The sequence below is a fragment of the Chiloscyllium punctatum genome, chromosome 49 (genome assembly GCF_047496795.1).
Source record: "Chiloscyllium punctatum isolate Juve2018m chromosome 49, sChiPun1.3, whole genome shotgun sequence".
Taxonomy (NCBI): domain Eukaryota; kingdom Metazoa; phylum Chordata; class Chondrichthyes; order Orectolobiformes; family Hemiscylliidae; genus Chiloscyllium; species Chiloscyllium punctatum.
The window spans coordinates 45,653,099-45,674,408 of NC_092787.1; the positions used below are offsets into that span (position 1 = coordinate 45,653,099).

Here is a 21,310-nt window from a genome sequence, read left to right on the forward strand (position 1 = left end):
AAGATGAGTTATTTGGAGGTTTGCACACTCTGTCTGATGCCTTGACTTTGTCTGTGTTCCTATGAGTAAGTATCGTGATATGTTTGTTATCTTTCAAATGAACTTTCTATATTTTGTTTGGTTACAAACCAGGGAATGCCATGAGCTGGCAAGGATGTTGGACCTCTTCAGGAGTGCTTCAGATACCACAACATGGGTGTCCACATGTGGAGCTCCAGTACTTTTTTTCTTTTCTTGATCCAGAGAACATAGGCTCTTAGCCAGATGAGGTTTTTTAAGATAACTGATATGGCAGTCATTAGACTTTTCATTCTAAGATTTTCAAATTCTGCCATCTGCCACAAAATAATTCAAACCAGATCTCCTGAGCATTAGTTTGGTTCCTATCCAGTAGCAATAATGTATTGCCTTTGCTTTCCCCATATACTGTGCACACTTCTAACACAGACCAATTCTGAACAGAAATCTCAGCTGGGAATTTGAAGCACCTTGGACAGCCGAGAATAGATTAAAGTAGCATTTCCATGGAAAATATCCATGAACTGTTTCTGCTGTCCTCCTGGGAGTCTCCCAGCATGAACAAACTCCTAGGGGAGTAGTTGTTTCCAGAGTCTCTGTCAGGTACATGAACAGCCACTTCCTGCCCACTGAAGTTGTTTTTAAATGATCAGCACCTTGTTATTGATCAAATTGACTTGGGAGAGAATGCTGCTGTCAGATCTCTTCCTGGAATAGGAAAGGTACCACGAGTAATACATCACTAATGCTTTGAGGTGCCTGCCGTAACTAGTGCCTGTCTCTGAAGCCTGTCACTTGCCCAGTATCAACTACTCTGGTTGGATTGCATGATTGAATTGCAGCTTGCATTTATACAATCTTTAACATAACTAAAAGTCCCAAGGTACATCACAGAAGCATGCTAATACAAAAACTGATGGGGAGTGACATGAGGAGATGTTAGGATAGCTGTTCAAAGTTTGCTGAAAGCTTTTAGTGCCTTTATGGAAGAAAACATGATGGAGAATTTTAGGAAGTAAATTGCAGAACTTAAGGTCCAAGCAGCCCAGATGTTGTCACTAATGGTTGAATGATTAAAATCAAAACTTGCTTTAATTATGCAAGTTGAGATGATACAGATAGTTTAAGGGTTGAAGAACTTTTACAGGAGTAAGGAGGGGTGAGGCCATAGAGGGATTTGAAAGCAAAGCTGAGAGTTTTGAAATTGAGGTGTTCTTCAACCGTGAGTCAGTGTAGGGCGATTAGTGAGTGACATTTGCTGTCAGTTAGGTAGTGGAGGTTTTGTTAACCTTGAGTTGACAGTACAGCTGATCAGGGCTGTGTGAGAATAGTCAGCTCTGGATTAGAGAAGGGCTTAGGCTCTTAAAAAAGGCCTCTGGAGAGGGAGGCTTCTTGCTTCATCTATCCAGGATTGAATTAGGGTTTAGGGTTGAAAGACTGTCATCTGACCTGTTAAAAGAAAGCTAATACCAGAATTCAGCTAATCTTTCTAAAATTATTTATATGTGATGTTTCCTGAAATTCCTGATGAGAAAATATTGTAATTTCCCTCATAATATTCAATTTTCTGCTAATACAGTGAACAACTAAAGTTAGGCCTATGGTTTCTGGGAAGATCATGTGCCCACAACCTACCCGTAATTGAGTTTGATGCTTATGCTCTTCCACCACATATATCATTTGTGCCATGTGCATGAAGGAATTGTGTGAATAATGGATTAGTTGTGATTTTGGTAAATGCTTCATATCCTGCAGGAGAGTCAGGCCATCCCCTTAGTGTCGCTGTCCAGCATTGCCCCATCCAGCCCTGGAAAAATGGTCAAACGGCAACACAGCGTCTTAGGGGCCGATGAAGATCATTTTGAGAAAGTGAGCAGAGGTGCAGATGTTCCAGCGCACAATTTGGAAACAGGTAAAAAGCCTACCTAATTTAAATGCTGAGGTTTGAAATACTTTGTGAATAATGTTGTTCTGACTGTATGAAATAATAGAATTTTATATGGAAAGATCTCCCAATAAAATTTGATATTGGGAGTGGGAAAACAATCTACCAAAAATTGTCTTCAATTTGGTTATTCCACAATAAGGTTCAGTCACAGTGTTTTTTGTTAATAGTCTTTGGGTAAGTATGTTAGCCATTTGTCAGAGGCTTATAACAGATCTTACAAAAGATTATATCTCATTTGGTGTCAGCTCAAATTACAAAATCACTGACCTGAGCAATGGGGTTCTTACTGGGATCATGATGCTTCACATAAACCAAGTCCCAAAATAATCATTAGAAAACATCACGGTATAGATATTTTTCAAGCCCTTACACTTACATAAAGTAAGTGCATGGTCAAGCATAATAGCCGCATTACTCTGTTGGTGGGATGTTGGGGAATTTGATATCCATATCTTCAGATCAGATGTAAGTTTGGGAAAGGGTATGACCTACTTCATGAATCTAAATTCTTGGTGACTTGCATACCATCTACTTGGGGATAGTAACAAAAAGGAAATTTCAAAGTGGCAATTATGTACATATTGTCTGCTCAATAGTTGGCAAGGATTAATATGACTTGAGTATTGAATCTAGGGGGGAATGCACTGAAAATGAAGGACAATTAACGGTAGTCACAAAGCCTGGAATATAGCTACAATTGGTACTTTGCTTTCTATTATATTAATAAACAACGTTGAGAAACTGAAAGATGAATTTGTATCGTTGGAGATTATTAATGTGTAGTTTGAAGGAAGGTGTGGGATCGTGTTCAAATAACGACCAAAATCAGTGAGTGATGAAAATAGCCTCTTTTATTTATTTTCCAAAATACAGTTCTTAGAAGAGCCCCTTTATATACAGCTCTTACCTATATTAAAATTCCATTACTGTTGTGTTACATTACTTATAGTACACAAAGGTTTGAAGGGCTTTGTGGAAGTCTGGAGATGGGTTAAAATGTGCTAAATGCTGACTGCTACTTCTATGGGATGAAGAGTGTCTATCCAGTCTGCTTGCATAATTAGGCGACAAGGTGGGGGGAGGGGAAATGAGGAAACTGGAGAAATCTGAGTTCATCCCTTGTGGTTGGAGGGTTCTAGGTGGAAGATGAGGCGCTCTTCCTCCAGCTGTCGTGTTGCTATGGTCTGGCGATGGTGGAATGGGAGGGAGAGTTGAAGTGTTGAGTCACGGGGTGGTTGGGTTGGTTTGTCCAGGTGTCCCAGAGGTGTTCTCTGAAACGTTCTGCAAGTAGGCGGCCTGTCTCCCCAATATAGAGGAGGCCACATCAGATGCGGTGGATGCAGTAAATGATGTGTGTGGAGGTGCAGGTGAATTTGTGGAGGATATGGAAGGATCCCTTGGGGCCTTGGAGGGAAGTAAGAGGGGAGGTGTGGGCACAAGTTTTGTATTTCTTGCGGTTGCAAGGGAAGGTGCCGGGAGTGGAGGTTGGGTTGGTGGGGGGTGTGGACCTGACGAGGAAGTCACGGAGGGAGTGGTCTTTTCGGAACGCTGATAGAGGAGGGGAGGGAAATGTATCCCTCGTGGTGGGGTCAGTTTGGAGGTGGTGGAAATGACGACGGATGATACGATGTATATGGAGATTGGTGGGGTGGTAGGTGAGGACTGTACCATAGCATTGGACTCCTCCATCGCCAGACCATAGCACACTTCAACTCCCCCTCCCACTCCACCAAGGACATGCAGGTCCTTGGACTCCTCCATCGCCAGACCATAGCAACACGACGGCTGGAGGAAGAGCGCCTCATCTTCCGCCTAGGAACCCTCCAACCACAAGGGATGATCTCAGATTTCTCCAGTTTCCTCATTTCCCCTCCCCCCACCTTGTCTCAGTCCCAACCCTCGAACTCAGCACCACCTTCCTAACCTGCAATCTTCTTCCTGACCTCTCTGCCCCCACCCCCACTCCAGCCTATCACCCTTACCTTAACCTCCTTCCACCTATCGCATTTCCAACGCCCCTCCCCCAAGTCCCTCCTCCCTACCTTTTATCTTAGTCTGCTTGGCACACTTTCCTCATTCCTGAAGAAGGGCTCATGCCCGAAACGTTGATTCTCCTGCTCCTTGGATGCTGCCTGACCTGCTGCGCTTTTCCAGCAACACATTTTTAAGCTCTGATCTCCAGCATCTGCAGTCCTCACTTTCTCCTAGTAAAGATTTATGAAAGGCATGGGCTGTCAATCCCGACCAGCGAGCGACTCTCAAGAAAATAAAGATAAATGAACGGGAACTTGGTATCAATGAATATTGCGAACTGGTGAGTGAGTTAATAAAGATAACCTGAAACACACTATCTCACAAAGGTAATGTTCAATGTTTCAACACTTGTTGCTGCTGGAGATGATGGATGAGTGTTTGTTATGAAGTTGAAAGCATGTACTGTATCTTTGAAAGAGTGGATGCTGTTTTGCATTGAGAGCTTGCAAGCACCTGTCATATGACTAGCTAGCAGTCTCGGAGTGTACTGGAAAATTGAAAATACATAACACTTGGCTATGAAACAGATACCTGGGTTTTGGTTAAATTGGTCAAAATAGCAACCAATCAGTTTAAATTATGTCCGTGTATACTAAATTTATTGTTTTGCCAACATCAAACCAATAAGGCAGTTCGATGTTGGGGGAATAAAAGAGGCAGGCAGTTTGAAAGTTAGACACCGAGTAACTGCCATCTAAAGACAGACTGCTATTCAAAGCACACTCTATCAAAGGTACCTTTTTTGTGTGAAACTACCTTTGCAGTAAAAGACAAGGAGATCTTTAGCCAAAAGGAGAAAGACATCAGAGACAACAGCCACTGTGTGTTTTTGAAATTAACTTGATGTAATTTTAATACGGGTTGTTATTGGAACAATATATTGTTATACAGTTGGAGGTAGATAACAAGCAGTGAAGAGAAAAGAGGCTTAGAGTTGTAAATAGTTGTTGTTTAATGTTCACGTTTAGAGTTAATGAATAAATTGATATATTTTCTTTAAATAAAGTAATTTGGGAGTTCTCTGTCGCTCATACTTTAACAGCTTATAAAGTGAGGTGAACTTTTCTGGGTGTTTGGTTTAGTTAGCAGAAGTGTGTTGTAACAGTGTGATAATCAAGGCATCATAGCGAAATCTGTGAATATAGTGTGTTTGAATTTACAAAAGGCATTTAATAAGGTGCTATCTCGGAGGTTGTCACACAAGTTGAGCATTCATTGTATTGGAGGTAATATATTGGTATGGACCGAGGATTGAGTGACTAACCGTTAGTTACTAATATTTTCAGATTGTCAAGTTCTAACGAGCTGCCACATAGATCAATGCTAGGGTCTTCACTATTTACAATCTTTATCAACGACTAGGGCGAAAGTGTATTCTTTCAAAGGATGTGGATGTCGCTGGCAATACCAGCACTTCCTGCACATCCATCAAATTGGGTGGCTTGCTGAACCATTTCAGATGGCAGTTAAAATTGAACTTCGTAATGCGGATCTAAAACTGTGCATAAGTCTGACCAAGTGAGGATAGAAAACCACCTCCTGTAAAGAACATGAGTGAACCAGATGGGCTTTAATAAAATACAATGATGGTTGTCATGGTTACATTACCTAAACAAGCTTTATATTCCAGTTTTATTCATTGAATTTAAATTCCACGTGGTGGGATCTGACCCTGTCCCTCTAGTGCAATAGCCCGGATGTCTGCAATGTCAGTGCAGGGACAATATCACTACACCACCATCTTCTTAGGTGGCTTGGTATCTGCTGCTGTAGGATATTGGAATGGGATTTGCTGGCAGTACAAAGATACACCGGAACGCAAGACATGTGAAGAGTCTGCTAGCGAATGCTGATAGGCTGAGTGAGCACAACCTTTTCGATTGAGTATAATGTTAGAAATATGGTTTTATCTGCTTTGGTGAGAAAAATAAACAAGATTATTATTGAATTGGAGAGTGACTGCACATGCTGTACTACAGGTGACTTGTACATTGTCAAAAAGTCAGCATGCAAATTCAGTAAATAATTTTGAAAGGCACTTGTTGTACAGTTTGCTCACCACACTCGTGAACTTCGTCCCCTCTCTTTGCTTCCAGTCAATATCTTTATACCTACAAGGAGATTGCTAAAATATAACTTTTTTTTTACAGGTTTAGTGATCAAGTTGCAGTAAATGCATACTAGAGTCCCAGCAGTTGCATATTCATGAACTTTGTGTTCTTGAAATGGCGTGATCATTGTTTGTGCTGTAACGTGCTGGTGTTTTGAGATTGATTGCTCTGTTTGGTTTATTGTACAAATATTTACTTGTATAGCTATGATCAATATTGGATGGATTGAAGTCTGGCAAGCCTGCAGGAAATGTGGTCTCAGTGTTTATTTACGTGTCCACATTTTGCTCTTCTTTCATCAATTTAAGGCCGAAATAAATGCGATGTTTTTAATGATCAATTCTCCCTGTAGTTCTAATGCAGTTGTCTTTGTTTTCTTTAATCTTTTAATCCATAACTTCTATTGCAGTCAGAATCAAGATCACCATCCACTTCAAATCATATTTGGATACAATCTCTGACTCTCAAACTTAATTTAAGATTAACAATAATTCCTGGCAGTACTTTGACTTGTTTTATCCTGCCTTTATCAATTTTTTTTTCTCTCCCCTCAGTCAAAGTTAAATTATGAGGAGAGATTGTGGAAACCATGGTTCTATTCCAATTAATTAATAAAGTGAAGGGCTAATTTAATCAATGCTTTCAAATAACTAAAAGTAACTGAGAGAAACTATTTTGACCAGTTGCTGAATCTAGAAGAAAAATTAGAGCCTTCCTGCAGTTAAAATTAGGAAACATTTCTTCAGACAAAAGGTGGCGTTATTTGGGATTCTGTTTTGTAAATGGTAATTGATGCTAAATCAATCATCAGTTTTTATTCTGAGACAGACTAGTAAAGTCACAGCTTATGAGTTTCCGTCACTTGTGAAAATTGGAACATGTTAACCATGTAGTTGCTTTAATCTTAGATTTAAATTTAATAATCGTTAAAGTTTTAATTAACAGCAGGGGCAGCACGGTGGCTCAGTGGTTAGCACTGCTGCCTCACAGCACCAGGGTCCCAGGTTCGATTCTAGCCTTGGGTGACTGTGCAAACATTACACAGACATTCCCCCCATGTCTGTGTGGGTTTTCTCCCACATTCACAAAGATGTGCAGCTCAGGTGAATTGGCCATAGTGTTCAGGTGCATTAGTCAGAGGGGGGTGGATTACTCTTCGGAGGGTCGGTGTGGACTTGATGGGCTGAAGGGCCTGTTTCCACACTGTAGGGAATCTAATCTAAAGCATCTAGTACACACTTCCTCATATAGTAGGTCCTGAAAATATATAGCTTCAAATTAGAAAGTACATAATCATTGGCAGGGAATTAATTACCTCAGTGATCGCATTTTCCTAGTTAGCTGAGTGTTCCTTTGTAAACAGGTTTAAACCTTTTCAGCTTTTCTCTCTCTCCACCCTACAGCCTCAATCTCTCTCCCCCTGGAACGCCCTGATGTCTCCCTCTCTTCCTGTCTCTCAGCCTTTCTTTTCCATCCCATCTTGTGGATTCACCGTCTCTAGCAGTCCACCTTTCCATAGCACTGCTCTCCTGCCCATCCACAGGTAGCTTCACTACTTGCACTATGACCTACTATGCAAAATCCTCAGCTTTTGCCTCTGAGACTCTCTGAATTCTGCATTGATGGCTTCTTTGCCTTGGCACTTGCACGCACAAACACACACTTGGGTGGACTTCCTCCTCTTCTCCCTAACACTCTCTTTATCTACACCCCCTGCCCCTCAGTGAATAGAGAGGAACTGTTTCCAATGGCAGGAGTGTCAAAAACCTGAGAAAACAGTTGGGAGAATTGTCAAAATAACCAGAGGAATGAGAATTTCACTTTATGAAGTGAGCTTTTATGATCTAGAATGTACTGCCTGAGAGAATGCTGAAAGGAGATTCCATAGTAATCTTCCAAAGAGAAAATGAAAAGGCAAAATTTACAGGACTGTGCAGAAAGTACAGAAATCAGGCTGTTTGGATTGGTCTTTCAAAGAGCCAGTAGAGAAGTGATGGACTGAATGGTCACCACCTTTGCTGCATGACCGTGAGTCTGTGAGCTTCAACTGGGACAGGAAATATAAAAAAGAATTGCAGCTAGGTCATGCAAGTACTGATCTGTCTGAGCAGATTTCAGCTATATATGGCAGAGTCATCATTAATCGTTTTGACAGCAGTTATTGATCGAAGCCAGATTTCTTTAAAAAAGTTGCAATCTCCTAAAATCTGTGGTAAAAGTACAACCTTATGGAAGTATAGAGCAGGACCTATAAGTATCACAAAAGATCTAACTGGTTAATACTTCAGAGAGCATTCAGAGAATCTAAAATTCACAGATGGATTCATATTTAAAAGCAGAGCCTGTTTTTATTTTCCTCTTCTCTTTAAGATACTGTCGTGTATATTTTTAGTTTAGCCAGTTCTCCCTCATTGTGAAGGTGATTGTACAACCTGATTTGAATCGCAGCCCATGCCACGCTTAAATAAAGCACATTGTTTGAGGCATTTTAATTTTGTTATCTTAACATCATGGCAGTTGGAAAAGCCAGGAAACTTGATACCATGAGGATGCTGACTTGCACTTGAAGCTGCAACACCTTTGGGTTAATGATTAGTATCGCCCTGATGTTAATTTAGCCCGTTTCCAGTCAATAGGGTTACTTTTTTGGGTGAATAGTAAATGATCTTTCAGAGCTCAATTTAAACACGAGTATACAAATAGACAGAATAGAATGAAGCAGAGTTCCACTGCCTGAAATGTTACTTCCTCACACCATCCCTCAGATTTGTCTGAATATACAGTACATTTGTAGCAGCCAGTGCCAGCATGTTAAGTAAAGCAAGCATAAGGAAATAATAATGTGTTTAATTGTATGACTAATCCTTTTTTATAGAAAGCAAACAGGTGATCGGAGATATTTTTGTTACCTGTGAGGAAATGGTGCTGAAGCAAGCATGTTAAGGTTGCTGGTTCCCTCAGGATTCCAGTTTAACCTCTTCAGTTTCAATCCTAACCTTTCTTCAGGTTGTGCTGCTGTAGAACTAGATAGATATTCAAAATTCTTTAATGCTTACATGCCTGTAGTAACTTGCATTTATGGAACAACGCAGTGGTTCAGTGGTTAGTAATAATGCCTCTCAGGTCCAGGGATCCAAGTTCGATTCCACCCTCGGGTGACTGTCTATGTGGAGTTTGCACATTCTCTCCATGTCTGCATGGATTTCCTCCCACAGTCCAAAGATATGCAGGTTAAGTGGATTGGCCATGCTAAATTGTTCTGTAGTGTCCGGGGATGTGCATGCTAGGTGGATTAGCCATGGGAAATACAGGGATAGAGCAGGGGCCTGGTGGGTCAGGGTGGGATGCTCTTCAGAGGATTGGTATGAAATCAACGGGCCGAATGGCCTGCTTCCTGTAGGGATTCAATGGTAAAGTGTCCCATGTCTCATCATAGAACACCATCCAGCAAAATTGTTGCTGAGCTGAAGAAGCAACATCAGTGCTGGTGACTTGGTCAGATGACTATTCAGTTTCTTAAGAAAGGATTTGTGATCTCTGTTGCAGCTTTGATATTGCTTCTGCTTCTTTTCCCATTATTAATCCATTCAGAAACTTTTTTGAAATTCAACCGGGGAAGGGGGCAACTCAGTAGTCTACCTAGTTCAACGGGATGTGAATTATGTATGCATATAACAGGAAGGATTTCCAAAAGCAGTTGTACGAAAACCCTAAGTTGGCCACAGTCCCCAATTGAGTATTGCACACAAGATCAACTATTCAGTTGTAAAACCTCGTTGGGGTCTGGGGGCCCTCCATAGAACAAAGTAAATAAACAATGCTTCCCAACCAACATTTTGTCCCTGTGAATCTCCTATTACTGCTAGGTCGTCAGCAATAAGGCGACAGTAAAATATTTGGGTTTTCTTTTTGAAGTTCCCCATTTATGATAATTATTATAAATATCTTCAACAGTCATTGCATTTCAGAGAAAAATTGTATTTTAGATTGAGAAACTGTGGATTACTGGATTTCTGTGAAGAGAGCTGGCAGACTAAAGATGAATTCTATGCTGAAATAATGAATGCAAAACTCTGAAAATTGCTAAAACATTCTTGCTGATACAAGAAATACATCATTTTGTCAAGTGATCCAAATTGTAGAAGAGGAAGTAAATAGTTTGAATGGATGATTGCTACTTCCTTAAGGATGTAAGTACTTTAAAGGCATCCTTTATACTCAGCCTCCAGTTAATCACTTGCATTATCCCAGAGCCTCCTCATAGAAAGTGCTTTACTTTCTAGTGTCAATGTGGGATATTTCAGTATATGCTTCAACTGTGATTTATAAAATAACTTCCAACGACTAAATAACTGCATCTATTGTTTTAGCATCATAGCTTAATTTACCAATGCATGCACATTTTTAAAGTACTGTTTAGAACAGTAAGTAGGTCAGAGCTCTCTCCTGATAAGTTAAGTGTGAATCCATTGTCATCAAGTTACAAGACTTTAGGTTCATTGTACTCTCCACATGAACAAAGCAAGTAGGTACACAGTAAACACATTTTGTGTATGTAATTACTTAATAGAGAAAGCATCTCATCTTAAAATGCCAGAGGAATGGCACCTCCAAACATTCAACTCAGGGTTTGCAATTGGCGAGTCTGTTTTGTTCTGGAATTTTGCTCCACTTTTGTTTATTATCAATTTACATGTTTTACTTGGTACTGATCACACATAATGAATGCAGCATTTTCAGCAAGGGCAGTAATCCCTGCTTTGTTGTCAGCTATTATAATTTTTTGTTACCATTATACATATTAATGTTATTTATAATTAAGGACAAAAGCCCTAAAAGTGCACAGTTTATCCTTGTCAGTACATAAAGGCACTTCAACAATACATTGCAGACTGAAATCCAGTTCAGACTTCCAGGTGGCTGGAATATAGTATAACAGAGCAGGAATGAATTATAGCTGGAAATCAAATTCAGATAATTCCAATATAGCTGATACCCGGGAATGAGGGCTGTTATGGTGCAGCAGTTGTATTACTGCCTCTGAGCCAAAAGACCTGGGTTCAAGTCCCACCCATTCCAGATGTGTTACATTTGTGGGCAGGTAGATTAGAAAATATCTATCCAGGAATTAGTTGTAAGGTGGAACCTAAATTAAGAATTTGGGTACAGAGGAACCTTGATTATCCGAACGAGATAGGCGGGCACAATTTTGTTTAATTGATGATTCAGATAACTTATTTTAACTTAAACAGGGGAAACCATACTGATCTAACACTGTGTTGTACCGGAGAATTTGTTTACATCTGTAATTTTAATGAGTCTGCCATTGAAGCAAACTAATCTTTGCAGTCTGCAAGTTACAGGTTAAATGGAGAAGAACTACACCCATACCATGAAATCCCAGCATTAAACAAGGTCCCGAACAGCTGGTATGATCGCAAAACCACTGACACTATCAGTTTCCGGGAACGCAGTCTCGTGATAGAAAGATGGAAGCCCTGTCTTATGCATCATTTACGTTCTCGGCTGTTTTTTTTAAAATGAACTGTCTGGTAAAGTGCCAGGAAAACTGTAAAACACTTAATTACGTAATGGGCTGTGTAACAACCCTTACCTAAAACATATCCAGCCACTGTTGCGTGAGCTGCTTGTGTTTCTTTGTTTTTGCCAGCATCTTCATATCTTCCTCAGTACAGATAAGTCAGATACACTGACCTCTTTGATGTAAAGTTTTTGCAGGACCTTGAAATCATCTTTGGATGATCCGATATTTGATATTTGGATAATCAAGGTTCCTCTGTATCACCGAAACAGAAATTGCTGGAGAAATTCAGCAGGTCTGGCAGTGTCTGTGGAGAGAAAGCAGAGTTAATGTTTCAAGTCTGGTGACCCTTCTTGCCACCTGAAAGTAGCAGGGAAAATTAGTATTTATGTGATGTTAGGGAAGGGAGGGGGAAAGGAGTGAGCAGATAGGTGGGGACAGAACCCAGAGAGAGAGAAACAGAGAGTGACAGTTAAGCAGTCAAAGGGATGGTTAATAATAAACCAGAAAAGGAGAAATGGGGACAATGAGTAGGCAAAAGTGGGTAGGCTGTGCTGAAAGCATCGAAGAGCGTGGTGTTAGAAAAACACAGCCAGTCAGACAGCATCCAAGGAGCAGGAGAATTGATGTTTCGAGCATAAAAGCGGCCCTTTTCATGACTGCCTGAGATGTGGGAATGGGTAAAGGACATGGAAGGAAGTGCCTCAGACCCTAAGATTTGGTGCTGATCCTTCCTGCTTGCACTGAGCCTCACTGGAGCACTAACTGCCAACTGAAACTGAAACCTTAAAAAAAAATCTTGAGCTAGGACTTCTGAATCCCTTTGGGCGGCAGATTTCCAAAGCCTTTTCCCATTTAGAAAATGCTGTATGTTTCTGTTTTTCCTACTGAAGTACATAACCTCACAGTTTCCAACATTGTAATCCATCTGTCACTTTTTTGCCCACTCTCCTGGCCTGTCCAAGTCCTTCTGCAGCCTCCCTGCTTCTTCAACGCTACCTATTTTTGTGTCACCTGCAAACTTAACAATGCCCTCAGTTCCTTCATTCAGGTCATTAATCTGTAACATGAATAATTGTGGTCCAAATACTGACCCCTGCGGAACTCCACTAGTCACCAGCTTCCGTCCTGAAAAAAACCCATTTACCCCCACTCCCGGTCTTCTGCCAGTCAGCAAATCCTCTATCCATGCCAGTATATTGCCCGCAATACCATGGGCTTTTATCTTATATAAGGTAAAAACAAGGACTGCAGATGCTCGAAACGCTGCTCGTTGGATGCTGCCTGAACTGCTGTGCTCTTCCAGCACCATTAATCCAGTATTTTATCTTCTATAACATTGTCCTGTGTGACACCTTGTACAAAGACCTTCTGGAAATCCAAATTGATCACGTCCACTGGCTCTCCTGTCTAACTTGCTCAATACTCCCTCAAAGAGTTCTAACATGTTTGTCAGGCATGACCTCCCCTTGACGAAGCCTTGTTGAATCTGCCCAATTTTATCATGAGGGTAGTAGTTGGCTGTTAGATTTTTTTTCTTGCTTTTTGTGGACAATCCATACTTGGACAATCTTCCACATGGGTTAGAAGATGCTGTACTAGAGGAGCTTGACTAGGGGCACAATCGGTGCTGGAGTGCAAAGTCTTCAACACTTTTGCCGAATGACGTCAGGGCCCATAGCCTTTTTCAGTATTCAGTGCCTTTGATACCTTGATATGGAGTAAATAGAATTAGTTGAAGACTGCTCACTATGAATTAGAAAACCTCAGGTAGAGGCTGAGATGCATTGTCCATGCAGTAATCCTGGCTGAAAAATGTTTGCAAACGACTCACGTAGTGTGCTTTGTGCTGATCTGCTGGGCTCTTGCATTGTTGAGGATGGGATATTGGTAGAGCTGCCTCCTCCACTGTGTTGTAATTGTCCACCTCCATTTACAACTGGATGTGGCAGTATTGCGGAGGTTAGATCTGATCTGTTGGTATGGGATTGTTTAACCCTGTCACTTTCAAGTTTTTCTGTTTAGCATGCAAGGAATTCTGTGGTGTAGCTTCACCTTGTTAGCACCTCATTTTTAGATGTCTGGTGTTTCTGTACACTTCATTGAACCTGTGTTGATCTTCCAGCATGATGGTAATGGCAGAGTCAGGGATATGCCAGGCCATGTGTTTCAGATTGTTGTTGAATACAATTCTGCTGCAGTTGATGACCCATGGCACCTCAGAGATGCCTAGTTTTGAGTTGCGAGATTTGTCCAATGTCTGGCCTGTTAAGCAGTGTGGTAGTGCCACACAACAGGATCGAGAGCATTCTCACTGTGAAGATGGGACTTTGTCTCCACAGTGGTTGTGATGTGGTTACTTCTGCGTTTTGTGGACAAACTCATCTGCTCCAGGATGGTTGTTGAGGACAAGGTCAAATAAGGTTTTTGTTTTTCTTTTTCCTTCAGCAAATGCTCCCCCTCCCCACCTAAATCTAGCAGCAATGCGGTTTAAGACTCAGCAGCTCAGAAAATAGTGGTGTTACAATCCAGTTTTGGTGAAGGATGTTGAAGCTTATGTCTTTACCTGCAGTGCTTTCTCAGTAGTGTTCAGCATGGAGTAAGATTGATTCATCAGTTAGGCTGGTGTTAATCAGCAGGAGGTTTCCTTGCTCGTGTTTGGCCTGATTCCATATGAAATGTGGAGAGGGATGCTGAATTGAGTTTAATAATTGTGGATACTATGTGAGTAGAACACTTCATAATTGTAATTTTTCAATCACTTTAAAGTTGCCTTTGAAGTTTTCAGTTGTGTTGTGCTGTGCTGCATTTATGGTACTCCTATTCAGTCTTGAGCACCGGCCAGTCAGCTAGACTACACAGAGCTTCATTCAGCGTTGCATGGTTCCCAACTGCTGCGAAAGACACTCAATATACCTGATCCTTCCTATTTTCCAGGCCAGTCATCATTGTCGTTCTTTTATGGACATTCACTAGGGTATTTCTGAGGCCTACCAGGGCATGGATGTGAAAGTCCTGAGCGCATTTCACATGAGATGAGATTGATACTGTCAGTCTGTGCTTGATTTGAAACTAGGCACAAAAGAAGTAAGCACAGCATTACTGCCAACCGATAGTCAGGATTATTGATACACTTGGTTCGGTCTGTTGTATAATAATGGATGGACCTTTCTGCTGTTGGCTATGGAAAAAGTGAAATGTCCAGTGAATCCTATAGAAAATAGTTATATTCACATATTTACCTGTTTAGAGAGATTATTGCACTCTGCTGGAGCAGGTGGGACTTGAATCCAAGCCCCCTAGCTCAGAAGCTGGAATGCTACCATGGCATCACAAGAGCGCCCCTGGTACCAAATTCAAGGTTTGCATAAAGATTTGTAGCTCAGATGTTGGTTGTCATGGTTGGGGTATGTTCACCGAGCTGAGAAGTTGATCTGCAGATGTTTCCTCCCCTGTTTGGGTGACATCTTCAGTGCTTTGGACCCCCCTGTGAAGCGCTGCTGTACTGTGTCCTCTGGAATTTATTTTGTTCCGTGCCTGATGCTTCAGGCTGCTAGTTCCAGTTGTTTGTTGTAATGACCGGGTCTAGGTCTATGTGCTTGTTGATAGACTCTGTGGATGAGTGACATGCTTCTAGAAATTCTCTGGCTGTCCTGTTTAGCTTGTCCTATGGTCATTGTGTTGTTCCAGTCAAATTTGTGGTCCCTGTCATCTGTGCATATGGCTACTAGGGACAGCTGGTCATGGCATTTAATGGCTAATTGGTGTTCATGGATGCAGATTGCTTGTTGTCTGCCTGTTTGTCCTATCCAGTGTTTTGTGCAGTCTTTGCATGGAATCTTGTAAATTACGTGAGTCTTGCACATGATGGGTAATGGGTCTTTTGTCCCGGCAAGTTTTTGTTTAAGCGTGGCTGTCGATTTATGGGCTGTCTTGAATCCCAGTGGTCGGAGAAGTCTGGTTGTCAGTTCTGAGACATTTATGGTACCAGTATAGATATTTTCTAACCAACCTGTTCAGAGATGTCACTACCTATATTTGGAGCAAATGGCACTCGAACCCAAGCCTCCCAGTTCAGAGGTCAAGACATTACCACTGTGCATAGCATATACTTCCTAACTGAGCTACATCACATTGTCAGTTTTCTTTGTAGGTCTTGTTAATCAACCTGTTCAGACAGATATTTTTTAAGATTAAGATCTATTAGAATTTTCTTTATTCCTTATTTCAGATTACAAGAATGTGGCAGGGGATTGTTTTAACAAGAGATGGCGCTCAGTATCTGTGCCTTTGGATATCCCAGGTCAGTGACTAGTGTATACAGCATGATATTGGCAATACTTGAATGCCTTGTTTTCTGCCCTAGGTAGTTAGGGTTATGAAACTGGTACTGAGCTGGCCAAACCAGGTAGGTATCAAATTTTCTTCCCGGTCATTTGCTAAATTTGGCCATTTTGATTGATCGGTGGTGGCAGTGCTCCACTTGACAACAGGAGGGTAAGCACGAATTCCAGGAATTCCACTTCGTTGGTCTCGAAAGTGTAAAGAACTCTGCCACATGGAAAGCATTATATCATCAGACATGGGTGTGATGTGAAGTATCTACCCTATCTTGGGGTGATCTGCCAGACTCTTTCTTCCTTTCGTGTACTGCAGGAGCCTCTCTGCAGATCTGGCTAGGCCAGACCACCACATGTGATATTTAGTTCATGTACAGCAATGCCCAGGTTGTCCTTGGGCCCAAAACACACCGCCAATTAACGGATGCAACCAAAACATCCACAGCAATTTAGGTTTCCTGGATCTTTTCAAATGAGATGTGTGTGGAGTGTGCAGCTATTTTATTGGTTCACCAAAGACCTACATCCCATAATCCAAGTGTCAGAATAGACAAAACGGTTGCGTGGTTTTTATTTTAATAGTTAATACAGATGCACATTTAGTATTTTTATTGGGCTATTCATTGTTCATACCAAACACTTAAAACCAAAAGAGAAACAAATATATAGGATCACTGCTCATACTCTGCTAAATTGTTTGATTATTCCTTGCAGTTTTCTTTCTCGTATTTCTGAAGATGCTGACCTTGACTGGGTTAGTTTGAGACATGCTAGAAGTCACTGTAATGCATCATAGAATCCCTATAGTGTGTAAACAGGCTATTTGGCCCTATAAGACAGAAGTGAGGACTGCAGATGCTGGAAATCAGAGTCTAGATTAGAGTGGTGCAATGAGTCCACACCAACTCTCCAAAGAGTAACCCACCCATTCCTGTACGCTATTATTCTACATTTCCCCTGACTAATGCACATAACCAACACATTCCTGAATACTATGGGCAATTTAGCACAGCCAATTCAACTAACCCCCACATCTTTTGACTGCGGGAGGAAACCTGAGCACCTGGAGGAAACCCATGCTGACATGGGGCGAATGTGCAAACTCCACACAGACAGTCACCTGGGTCCCTGGCGCTGTGAGGCAGCATTGCTAACCACTGAGTCATGGTGCTACCCGTCAAGTAGCTTTCCTCAAGTAGCTAATTCTTGTCTGGGAGTGCCGATCATTTCAAGCAGAGCATTTAAGATTAATTTGGCCATGCCTGGCATGTCTGTTTCCCTCACTTGTAATCACTATGAGCAGCCTGGTCAGAATTTGCACATTGATATCTTTCTTTTCCCATTTGAAGAGCTGTGATTATGTGACTGTCGTCAATGATACATAGTAGTTTTGATGCAGCTTAGGGAAAATGAGGTGTCACTGCCATTTGTGTATATACCTAACAGAGATTGCAGTAGCAAATCTATTTTATTGAAATAAAATGGCATCTTCAGCTTTAAACTGAGCGATGTTGCTTAACACTTATTTCAAAGTGTGCAAAACAACCTCGCTGCTTGATGTTCAATTTAAAGATGCTCTTCCCCTTTGACGTATTGCTCACTTCGGTTATATCAGATTAAGACATGCTGTCATCGCTCCTGGCTCATTTGTTGTTCCTGTAGTGCTGAAAGCTTTGTTAATTTTTCATTTGGGTGTAGATTTATTCCCAATAATCACAAATTAAGAAATACTCCCCCGCCATGAACTGAGGTTTCAACACCAGGCACTGAATCCTTTATTAGTGGACTGCAAACCAAATTTGAGCACTTTCACAGAGGAAATAATAATTACATATAATCCAGACCCCAAATTGACAAATTGGCTTCATTTGTCTGTAAAGTGAATCAGTATCGTGGTTATGTTTGTATAAACCAGATGTTTAATACAGATGACAATCTTTGTGAAATTGGATTAATAATTTGCTCTCTCGCTTTGAGATCATTGGTGGTTGTTGTTGCAGGAGGAGCGACCAGCAGTAAGTCTGACATGGATATGGCTTATGAAAGGGCAAGGATCAGCCAGTCAGCGGAGGAACGTTGTTCCAGTCCTGTCATGTCTGCTGTCAAGGTACATATTGATTTCAGCCCAGGTTCTAGGTCCCAAAATCAACACGGAGTGCTAAGTGGATTTGAAACTGAGTAGGGCAACCTGCATCAAACTTACCCTCCGTTCTGTACCAATACTAAATTTGAAAAAAAACCTTCCATTCTAAATAATGATGGACCCAGTGGATGTCACGTTTGCTTAAATGATGATAATTCATGCACTTCAAAAGTAATTGTATATGCTGTTTTCTAAGGTTCCATTAGGGTAAGGAATCATTTAAGTTCAAGCATTAATCTATATATTGTACTTCTAAGAATCCTGATTCTAAGAATACCAGAGAACTTTGAAATCTGTTAGAATCTGCCTTGATGATCATATTTGTTTAAGGAGTATAAAGTGTGGAAAAACCAAGCTGAAGGGAGTAAGTGTCAGGACTCCAAAGTTGAATTGAAATAGTAAAAGAATCTTTGTAAACTTAAACAAAAAACCCACAAAGTAATAGTATTTAAATAGGTACGGTGAACAAGTAAGGTAATGACTTCAAACATCAAAAGCTTCCACCTTAATGTCAATCCAACCAACCAACACCGCTCCTGAGTTAGTTGTGCTGTGGGTTACTGGCTTTCAGTCTGATAGGCTTTTAAATTTATCATGCTTTGGAAGGCAATTGCTTTTAATTTTGGATTAAAAAAAAACGAAAGAAGTGCAGGTACTAGAAATGAGTTGCAAAAACAGAAATTGCTGGAAAAACAAAACAGGTCTGGCAGCATCTGTGGAGAGAAAGCAGAATTAACTTTTTGGGTCTATTAACCCTTCTTCAGAGGGATTTCTGACATGAAAAGTAAATTCTGTTAAACGTTAACTTCCATTTTATTCTGGATTTGGTTACACAAGTCACAGCTAATATGTGCATTTCTTTTCTGTAATGTTCGTATAAATGTGGTATCATAATATAAAGAGCACGATGTGTAAATCTGTTATAGAAAATTTGGGCAATATTTAAAAATCATGATGAATACACTATTTGAGTGGCACATTCTTCATAGTTTTTAACCACAGTCTGTACATTTTGCAATAAAGAATTATGTCATTGCGATTTTTATCCCTTCTCAGAAGGAGAAAGGAGGAGAAGGAAGTAGAGTCTTGATGTGTGGCTCTAAGTAGCTCCAAGCAGGTACATTTGGTGCCGAATGCTCAGAGCTGGTTAAACCCTGAGCAAGTAGTCCTGAGCTTGGGAAAGTGGACTACCTCCGTATGGGAAGGAAACATGCAGTCCTTATTAAGCAACTAAACTAACAGGTGATTTGTTTGGAAGATGGTCTTGACACTTACGTTTGTCAGTAGGTTTATTTTGTGCCACCAAAGTGATTTTAACCTTATAAGCATTGACTTGTTTTAGATCTTGCTTGATTTGAAACAGAGTTTGCATGCATCTGCAGTACCCTGGGCACTCTGATAGTTTCTTCATGGGTCTCTGTAAGAAAGAAGTTCAGTTCAATAAGCTTTACAATGATACTTTGTTTCATGGATCCTATTGAATACTATGGAATTTAAGAAAATATGTGAGAGGCAACATGACATTATGTCAGACTTCAAGACAAATTGTTCACTTATGTTTATGCAATATGATTCTAGTTCGGCTTCCTTTTAGATTCCTCCTGACAAGTTGAAAAATTTATCTACTTGAAAATTTGAACTGAGCCATGTGGCCTAAGCTGAAGGTATCAAGATAGAGATTATAAGTCTTCAACCATTTCTGAGTAAGTTCTGCTACCAAATGTATCAATTACACAGGGGCCTGACAGCAAAATGAACACATTTCTCCCGAGCCAGCTGGCCGAGCAAGCAGTTCTGATAGGCAATTGGCTTTAAGACAAAAAGTGCCGGGGCAGATTTAATCATGATTTTGAAAAGTAGCAAGCAATCATGCTTGCGATATCTGACATCATTTTTTTTTTGTTTCCATAGTCTTCCCTAAAGAAAAGTGTAACCATGATGGAGCAGCCTTCTGTCGTTTACCACTACGTTGAGGGTGAAGAACGAGCAAGTGTCATCACCAATCACAGACAGCAGCATGCGATTTTAGAGGCTGCCAAGAAGGATCTTCTGACCTTGATGAAACTTGATGTGAGTTCTCAAGATATTTACTGCCAATGTCAGTTTTTTAATGTCACAAGTGCTGGATTACTACTTAGGTACGAATATATGGAATTGTGATGAGTCTGATTTGGTTATGGCTAAGTTATCATTCCTGCCGAGAGTGGAGGAAGTCCATGAAAGGAAGCTCTTGATCAGTCCAAGTTCCTGACTGGTAATCCTGGATTATCCAAATTTGTGCACGTTTATCATATGAGTGTGTCATTGACTTGGGAGCAGAGTTTGGCTTCTGCTCGAGTGAAATCAGAAACAAACCTGAAAATGTGCAACAATGGAAAGTGAAGTTACGATTGCAATAGTCTCTGTCAACATGGGTGGCACTAAAAATCTTCTATTGTTTGTGACTGGAATGTTTGTGAATGTCAAAACACTACCCACACAGTATGAAGATAACAAAACCACCTGGATGATCTGCAGAGTTTTAAAGACTTGGATCAGGAAATCAAAGTGAAAGGATGGAAGAAGGGGAAGATTATGATCGTGGAGACTCAGAAGAGAGTGGTGATTGTTTGCCAGTTTCCCAAACCAAAGCTGCAAAGATCATGGAGATGCTCATGGAGTATGTTTGCAGACTGCTTGGGTTACCCAGGGGCTTATTTGGTTACTCTGGAGGCTAGATTTAACGTGAATTGTGGATGGGGGATCTCTGTGACTTGACATATCATAGTAGATGAGGAACAGTGCCTAAACTGACCTTGATTCACCACAGTCCCAGAGACCCTGAGTGTTATCCATTTTTACAATCCAAGATGCCATCAAATCGTCTTTCAAATCTCCTACTGCTGAAGAAGCTTTCATTTATGTAATATTTCAACATGTCTCCAGTGTTTCAAAGAATGTGCCAGTTGTGGGAGTTCAGTTCATTTTTGGAATTTCCAACAATATATTGAATACATTCAGTGTTTGATTTTTATCTTTTCCTGTTATGATGCCATTTCAATTATGCTAAGTTTTAAGCCTCTTGGAGAGAGGAACCTTTGATCTGTTCTGGCCGTATTTGAGTATGGTGAAAGGCCAATAACTGATCATATTGACCAGGAATGTTGCTTTGAATGCTGGAGGTGTGTATGCAAA

The 21,310-nt window shown here is 40.8% G+C and overlaps 1 protein-coding gene across 9 annotated transcripts in view; it reads left to right on the forward strand.

Moving 5' to 3' along the window:
• The window catches only part of pnpla7b (patatin-like phospholipase domain containing 7b), a 340,731-nt gene that overhangs the window by 83,313 nt on the left and 236,108 nt on the right, over positions 1–21,310 (forward strand). For 8 of the 9 annotated variants that reach the window (XM_072566409.1, XM_072566407.1, XM_072566411.1 and 5 more), the window contains exons 12-15: positions 1,774–1,930; positions 15,885–15,956; positions 17,994–18,100; positions 20,048–20,206. In XM_072566409.1, the coding sequence (XP_072422510.1) occupies positions 1,774–1,930; positions 15,885–15,956; positions 17,994–18,100; positions 20,048–20,206 (495 nt within the window). The remainder of the gene's footprint in view (positions 1–1,773; positions 1,931–15,884; positions 15,957–17,993; positions 18,101–20,047; positions 20,207–21,310) is intronic. The other variant, XM_072566410.1, reaches the window with a different exon arrangement.